Source organism: Triticum urartu, unplaced genomic scaffold, assembly GCF_003073215.2.
Source record: "Triticum urartu cultivar G1812 unplaced genomic scaffold, Tu2.1 TuUngrouped_contig_5428, whole genome shotgun sequence".
NCBI classification, from domain to species: Eukaryota; Viridiplantae; Streptophyta; class Magnoliopsida; order Poales; family Poaceae; genus Triticum; species Triticum urartu.
Window position 1 is genome coordinate 578 of NW_024116103.1, and position 8,326 is coordinate 8,903.

Here is an 8,326-nt window from a genome sequence, read left to right on the forward strand (position 1 = left end):
CGTCAACGCCACCACGGCGCCCAACGGCACCTCCTCCCTGCGCGCAATCAGCTGAGCACGTCGCAGTCGCCACAGATACACCTCAACACCATGCTGCCAAGTACCACCAGCCGACACAGCTTGAAGTCTTTGGAAGATCTGTCGTGTGTAGCACCTGCCGACCAGGCATGACAAAGCGTAGCACCTGTCGGTCAGGCATGACTTGACATCTCCACCGAAGCTCCGTGCAAGATGAAGCCGCTCCACCTCCAGCCTCTCTGAACGGGACGGGAGCACCCCAGGAAGACTTGAGCACCACAATCACCACGAGAGCCGGACCAACCGACCGCCATGGTGAAGCGACACCACTAACGAGAACCGCCGCCATCAGGAACGCCAAGAACGCGCTGTAGCTGTCCCACCTCCCCGCGGACCCAAAGCGGCGCCTTCAAGAAGGTGACGGAGCCGGGCACCGCCGCCGCCCAACCAAAGTTGTGGGTTTTCACCCGGGTGCAGGGGGAGGACGAGGGGGAGGGAGCTGGATCTCGAAGCCGCCTTCAAGAAGGAAACAACGCCTGGGGCGCCGCCGGCGTCGTGGCCTCCGCAGCCGGCCAAGAAATTACTCCGATCCAGAGATCCCACCCCACATCCGCGTAGTCCGCCAACGTGCTCCCTAATGTCAGTTTCCATGTCCCAATCCTTTGTAGGGTTTTTAAGTAACTCAAGTGATTGTTTCCGCTATGAGAATAATGACAACAATGTGATTCAACTTATATTTACCATTACTTTTTTTAACTACAATATGCAGCGGCAAACCAATACTATTATTTTGGTCCTTGTATTGTTTTCTTGCGCTGACTTAAAACATCTTATCTTTTTCAGATATAAGAGATGATATGCCTGATGATTTATCTCCATCGGCACAGATTGATTATGACAGACTTCTGGGTGGCCTTCTGATCGAGGGATTTGATGAAAGATCGTGTCGCAGCAGGTACCAGTTTGCACGTTATCACAGGAATGCAGCAAGAGTACTTTCTCCATACCTCATAGAAAGATTAAGGAGACAAGAAGCACTGCAGAAGAAGTGTGGTCCAGGCACCAAATCATACAACAATGCTGTAAAACAGCTCAGGTCCACTCAGAGCATCAACGGCACATCGGATTGCAACTATCTCTTCCTGATAATCCATGCCGGAATGGGTAACCGGATGCTTGAGATCACTTCAGCGTTTCTTTACGCACTTTTGACAGGCAGGGTTTTGCTCGTGGACCGTTATAAGCAGATTGCCAACACTTTCTGTGAGCCTTTTCCTGGAACTTCATGGTTGATTCCTTCAGATTTCCCTCTGAGCTATAATGAGTTCACCAAGCATAGTCCAGAGAGCTATGGTAACATGTTGCAGGAAAATGTTATCCGTGGCAACACATATCGGTCTCTAGCCAGTGCTAGGCCTCCCTATGTGTACCTCCATCTTGATGGTGACTACGCTTTCCACGACAAGCTTTTCTATTGCGAAGATGATCAACAGTTCCTGCAAGGTGTGCCGTGGCTGATCATGCGGACCGACATGTACTTTGTGCCGTCACTGTTTCTTATCCCAAGTTTCCAAGATGAACTGAGCAAGCTGTTTCCTGAAAAGGACACCGTTTTCCATCACTTGGGCCGGTATCTTCTTCATCCAACAAATGATATCTGGTATTCGGCGACAACGTACTACAGGGCCTACCTTGCTAAAGCTGATAAAGTAGTGGGGATTCAGATCAGAATATTTGAAAAGAAGGGCATCTTGCAAAGAAATGGGCCATTTCCACACGTTTTAGAACAGATCCTTTCTTGTGCTCAAGGTGAAAAGCTGCTGCCAGAAATCGGTGTGACCGATGAAGCTGCCGCTCGGAATAACCGGACAATCGCCGTTCTCGCGACCTCTTTGAGCTCTTGGTACAGTGATCAGATCAGGGAAAGGTACAGCGAGCACCACGCCGTCGACGGCACCACGGTGAAAGTTTACCAGCCGAGCCACGAGGAGTACCAGAAGAAGAAGAACAGGAAGCACAACATGAAGGCGCTGGCGGAGATCTACCTGCTGAGCATGAGCGATGTGCTCATCACCAGCGGCTTCTCCACCTTCGGCTACGTCGCGCAGGGCCTCGCCGGCCTCACGCCGTGGATCATGTACAGGCCCGAGAACCACGTCGTGCCGGAGCCGCCGTGCGGCCGTGCCATGTCCATCGAGCCGTGCTTCCACCAGGCCCCCTACTTCGACTGCAAGGCCAAGAGGGACGCCGACCTGGGCAAGGTGGTGCCGTACGTGAGGCACTGCGAGGACGTCAGCTGGGGCCTCAAGATTGTAAATGAAACTCGGTTGTAGCTGTAAGTTTTCTTTTCTTTTCTTCACACGGTAACACAATTGTTTGCTAAAAAAATAGGGTAGGCTTCTTTTTAATTTACAGGAAAATATGTTTCACGAATGTATTTCTTTTTTCCTCTCATGCATTTGATCAGAACTGTAGATAGTTGACAAACAGATTCATTAATAGAAAATACTATGATTACCATGTTTTCTGTCATTCTTACTTAAGGGGAGGCATTGTTTTGCACATGTTGGTGTTAGTTGAGTTTCTGAGCAACGTTCAAATTTCGGTTTCTGCTCAGATTTCGCCGCCGCTGGAGTAAATTGCAGAAAACCACCACTTTGAAAGTTAGGCTAGCAGAAACACTTTAGCTATATGTCAGTCACCTGAAAATTCCTTTTGGGTCAGTCGATTTTGTGGCCGTCTGATTCTGCTTTGAGATGTGTGCTGTTTTTTTTCCTGTGTCCTTTTGGTGGTGAGTTGGGCTGTGTGGTATCGATTGACCCCTATTTTGGGTCAGTCAAATTGCTTCTTGGGCTCGTTTTTGCTCTTCTAGTTTGTGCTTTTATTTTCCTTTTTTCTTTTCTTTATTGGCTATTTTTTTGTTTTGTGTGTGTTTTGGCTGAGTGCAATTATATACATACAAATACAATATAATATGTGCCAACAGTTCATAATTATTTGATTATTTTTGCATAGCACGATAAAGTGCAATTTCGGTGCAAAGTTGTGCACAAGTTTTTTTGAATTTTCTTTCTTCTCAAAGGAAATATCAAAGCTACTAATTCATTCTTTAAAAAAATCATTATTTTGATATTGTTTTAGTCTTTACTTCATTTTCATTCTACTTTAATGTTAATACCAATGCCACTACTCATTTGTTCTTAGATTTTTTTTTCAAAAGTTCCACTTTTATATGCTTATTCTTGCATATTTTTAAAAAGCGCAATTTTTATGTATATTGTCTGCAAATTTTATGAGTGTTTGTTTTATTTTTTTCCCATTTTCTTTGTTGTTAAATGGTAATACCAATGCCACTAATTCATTCTTCCTTACAAATTTAATTCTTTCTTTTGTGGGTATTTTTTTGTTTTATGTTTCTATGTGTTTTTCTTCTTCTTTTTTCTTTCCTTTATTGGTTATTTTTTGTGGGTTTTTGGCTGAGTGTAATTATATACATACAAATACTATATATATGTGCCAAAATTTCATGATTATATCATTATTCTAGCTTATTTTCTAAAAACGCATTTTTTATGTATATTTCATGCAAATTTTATCGGTGTTTGTTTTCGATTCTTTTTCCCTTTTTCTTTGTTCTTAGATGATAATACCAATGCCACTAATTCGTTCTTCCTTAGGAAATTTTATTCTTTCTTTTGTGGGTATTTTCGTTTCATTTTTCTATTTCTGTTTTCTGTTTCTGTGCGTTTTTCTTTTTTCCTTTCCTTTATTGGTTATTTTTTGTTTTTTGTGGGTTTTTGGCTGAGTGTAATTATATACATACAAATACTATATAATACGAGCCAAAATTTCATGATTATATGATTATTTTTGCATACTATGATAAGTGCAATTTCGGTGCAAAGTTGTGCGCAATTTTTTTTAAAATTCTTTCTTCTTAAAGGAAATACAATATTTCAGTTACATTATGTGTGAATTATAGTACAATGCGAAAAATGCACTATTATATGCTTATTCTTTGCATATTTCAAAAAGTGCATTTTCAGTGCAATTTGTGTGCAAGTTTGGAAGTTTTTTTCTTTTTCATTTTCTTTCTTCTTAAAGTGTTCCAATCTTTTCTAGAAAATTTCATCATTTGATTTTGTTTTAGGTTTTTTTTTCTGAAAGGGTAATACCAATGCCATGAAATCATTCTTCCATTGAAAACTTCATTTTTCTAGTTTTTATTTCATTTTTCATTTTCGTTTTCTTTTCTTTTGTAAGGTAATATCGATATCACTAATCCATTACTTTTTAGAAAACACTTTTTTTTGTGAAAATCTCACTATATTATGCTGTGTTTCGCATAGTAGTAATACATCTTCAATATATATGTATGTATAAATATAAATATGTGTGAGAGTGTTATTCATCGGTGAGATTGCACATGTATGAAAATAAATAAATAAATAAATATATATATATAGCCAATAATCATTGCATGCAAATATGTGTGAGAGTGTTTTCGCAAAAAGAAAGTGTGAGAGTGTTATTCATTGGTCACCTGCAAACGCTTGGCCGATACTATAGCAGCCCGTAATTAGGCTGGCTTGGTAGTATACTGGACTGGAGCAGCCCATGGTCCAGTTGTAGGCTTGTTCAGACGCTGCATGATATTGTGCGGACGCTGCGTAATTGATTGAAACAGAGTTTGGGGTCAATCCACTTACCCAAAATTCATTTCCAGTCGATTGATCAGTAGCCAGTCCCTAGCGAAAAACACAACACTATGCTTCACACACCTTGTGTAACTTTTTTGCAAAAACCATCGATAGGTGGACCTGACTTTATTAAGTGAGTTTATGATAGATGGGTCCTGTTTTTTGTCTGTGGGCGTAGCCAGCCATCCCGATCGTTGTCGTTCGGTCGACCTGGCCAAAAGACCGAATCGTTACTCCTCTCTCCACCTCTTCTCCACTCTGTCTCACTTGCGCTCTCTCGCTCTGTGCTCTCTCTCTCTCTCTCGCTTTATTTGTGCTCGTCGCCGCCATGCCGCGCCATGATGTCCTGGAGTGATAGCGACAGCACAACACTGTTGAGTACGTCAGCTCAGCTTCCAACGACGGCACCATGAAGGTAAGTTCTTAGAGTTAGAGTTAGGGTTAGTGCTTGGGATTTGGGGATTTCTCGAAGAAGCTTGTTCTCAAATTTTGGATCAAATCTTTGGCTTTCCTTTGCATGCGCAAATCCCTGCTACCAACGAGGACTCCGATTTCGAGGGCCCTAAAATGTAGTTGTTTGTTTTATGTCACAGACACGAGAAGGCAGCAGAGAGGCGTGTTACTTTCGAAGAAATTCTCACTGGCAGGAGGTTTCTTTGGTTTGTAACGTACTTATGTTGATGTTACCCTTGCCGTTGTCGGCTTTATTTATTTAAAGCCTGGTGCTCCTTGTGTCTGTTTTTTTTTCAGGCACCCATCGATTTGAGATGACAAATCCCACGAAACGACGTCTTGGCTACAATTTTTGGTGCAAGGATCAATTATTGATCAACTTGTCACATGCAAGAAATTCTTATTTTCATCAATTTTTGAATAAATTAGTTGATACTTGAGAAATAATTGGCAACTATATTCGGGGAAAAAAATAACCCAACGACGGCAACAACAATTTTGCTGATCCACGCAAGAGAAGCTGGACATTGCCCTCCGTCACCAATAAAAGAAGTGCATCCATCCCTTACATGCGGCACACGATACACTATCAAAACCTATCGGAGCCGGTTGATGCCACCCGACACCCACAATAGCGGAGGAAATGGGCATGGAATGTCAACCGTGCGAGCTGTCACTATGTTCGCCATGCATGTTCCCTCTTGACTTAAACACCACAGCCTAGCATGCATGTTCAAAAGATCACGCACAGGCACAATCCCATGCATGCAGGCAGGCATAATGTTCATCCCATGAGCTTGTTCTCCTCAGCTTGCATCAATCAAGCTAGCTATAAATAGAGCCGCACAACACCAAGTTTGCTTCACCCATCCGTCTTCATCCTCTCTCTAGCTAGCTGGAGAGTTCATAGCAACCATGGCTGCTGTTAAGCTTGCTGCCTTGGTTCTGGTAGCATTGCTGGGTTGTGTGGCGCACACATCCCAAGCGAGCTACGGGTATCCCAACCCATTGCCGCCCACCCCAAGCCCACCACCTCCCGCGGCACCCGCACCAGCAGCACTCACCGTGGGCTACTACCACAAGACGTGCCATAACGCGGAGAAGATCGTGAGGGAGGTCGTGGAGGATGCTCAAAAGGCCGACCCTGGCATCGGCGCCGCGCTCATCCGCCTCTTCTTCCACGACTGTTTCGTCAGGGTACGTCTTACGTGTGGATATTTACGCATGCATGGGTATGTTTGTGAATTGTGGGGTACTAACGTGCTCGAGCCTTTTTGCCCAGGGTTGCGATGCCTCGGTTCTCCTTGACAACACCACGGCCAACCCGCAGCCGGAGAAGTTGGGCATCCCCAACTTCCCCAGCCTCCGCGGCTACGAGGTGATCGACGCGGCCAAGGAGAAGCTTGAGAAGGAGTGCGAGGGGGTCGTCTCGTGCGCCGACATCGTGGCCTTCGCCGGGCGCGACGCCACCGCCTTGCTAATAAGCGGGAAAAAGAAGTTCAGCTTCCTCGACTTCCTATGGGGTGGCTGGAAGTCCGGCTTCGACATGCCGGCCGGCCGCTACGACGGGAACGTGTCCCTCGCCGGCGAGACCCTCCCCAACCTGCCCCCTCCCTTCGCCAACGTCAGCGTCCTGGAGGACATGTTCAGGGTCAAGGGGCTCAGCCTCGAGGACATGGTCACCCTCTCCGGCGCGCACACGGTCGGGATCTCCCACTGCTCGTCCTTCCGTGACCGCCTCCCCCCGAACCCCTCGTCGATGGACCCTACCTTGGCCGCATCCCTGCAGGGGCAGTGCAGCCGCGGCGGCGACCCCACCGTGGTTCAGGACCTCGAGACTCCCGATGACCTCGACAACCAATACTATGACAACGTGCAGAAACGCAACGTGCTGTTCAAGTCAGACGCCGCGCTCATGTCATCTGAGACGACATCGAGATTGGTGGACGGCCACGCCAAGGACCGGCAGGAGTGGTTGAAGCAATTCAAGGCGGCTATGGTGAAAATGGGCAGCATCGAGGTGAAGACCGAGGCCAACGGGCAGATCAGAAAGCACTGCCGGTTTGTGAATTAACCAGCTCACGAACGGCTGATCAGGATATGGCGTGCCTTATCTTGAGTTATTGACTCCTCACAACGGAGAGTAATCAGAATAAGCTCGTGCTTTTGTGTGTGCTAGCTAAGTTACCGGTGCTGTTTCTTTTTTCCTACGAGAATGTATTTTATTGGTTCATTCTTTGTTTTAAATCTGTATTGAATCTTTTCTGTGTACTTTATTATGGAGAGATGATATTGTCAAGGTATGTTCAGTTTGCTAAAATGGGAATTTCAGCACTGCGGTGCAGGGAGCTGAATCTAAGAGCATCTCCAACAGGTGCCGAACGCGGCGCGCGCAAAAAACAGCTTTAGCGCGTGCCCATTGTCTGGTTTGGCGCGGCGCGCAACGACCGCTCCAGCAGCCGCGCTAAAATGCAGCGCGCGCCGCTCCAGCAGCGCGTAAAAAATGCAGCGCGCACGCTCATTCTACAAACTAGAAATGTAGGCATTGGAAGCATAAAAACTAGATAGATTGCATAGATTTTAAACAATACAAAGGTATTTTACATCGGAAACATAAATTGCATAATAATAAAAACGACAAACGATAAAAAAACGAGATAGATTGCATAAAAAAACTACTCTAAGTCGCTATCATCATCACCATTATCATCCTCGGCGGTGTCGTCCGAGGTATCTAGCCAGATATCCAGCCACCGATCATCGTGCGGCGTGAAGAACGACTACCCACCTGCTGCAACGAGATCGGACTGCGCATTCGCCAACGCCTTCCGCCGACGCCTGTCCAAGCGCTCCCCGCGGCGCCTTCGCGTGTCCTCCTCGCGGCGTCTTGCCCAGTAGACCTGCTCGTAGGCGACGTCCTCCGGGTGGTGATGAAGCTATGTACCTAGGATAGGGGCATGGAACTATTCTAAGTACCCTACCCAAGGACATTCCTAGAAGAAGTCACCTTTCAATCAACTTGGAGGTATTCCACTCGACAGATTCAAGACACTCGACCACGAAGCAATCACTCGACCGCCAGGAGATCTAAAGTCACCCTGCACACAAACGGTCGGTCATTAAGTAGCTTTTATGGTCATCATAGCACTTTATTA

The 8,326-nt window shown here is 45.7% G+C and overlaps 2 protein-coding genes across 2 annotated transcripts; both read left to right on the forward strand.

Annotated features, from left to right (window-relative positions):
- Positions 1 to 859: 859 nt before the first annotated feature.
- LOC125529209 (galactoside 2-alpha-L-fucosyltransferase-like) lies at positions 860 to 2,538 on the forward strand (the record flags this gene model as incomplete). Its single annotated transcript, XM_048693617.1, is given in 1 exon segment — positions 860 to 2,538. A coding segment is annotated over 1 exon segment (1,492 nt), but the record flags the coding sequence as incomplete, so codon positions are not given.
- Positions 2,539 to 4,307: 1,769 nt separating this feature from the next.
- LOC125529208 (peroxidase 2-like) lies at positions 4,308 to 7,440 on the forward strand. The gene is made up of 4 exons (XM_048693616.1): positions 4,308 to 5,133; positions 5,312 to 5,377; positions 5,469 to 6,368; positions 6,454 to 7,440. Exons 3-4 carry the CDS (start codon positions 6,087 to 6,089, stop codon positions 7,243 to 7,245), a joined length of 1,074 nt encoding a protein of 357 aa, XP_048549573.1. The 5' UTR covers positions 4,308 to 5,133; positions 5,312 to 5,377; positions 5,469 to 6,086; the 3' UTR covers positions 7,246 to 7,440.
- The last annotated feature ends 886 nt before the right edge of the window (positions 7,441 to 8,326 follow it).

Bases quoted from the DNA above. Each gene is read 5' to 3' on its own strand.
- LOC125529208 (XM_048693616.1), top strand. From the start codon at position 6,087: ATGGCTGCTGTTAAGCTTGCTGCCTTGGTTCTGGTAGCATTGCTGGGT. The intron at 6,369-6,453 runs GTACGTCTTACG...CTTTTTGCCCAG, and splicing joins TCCACGACTGTTTCGTCAGG to GGTTGCGATGCCTCGGTTCT.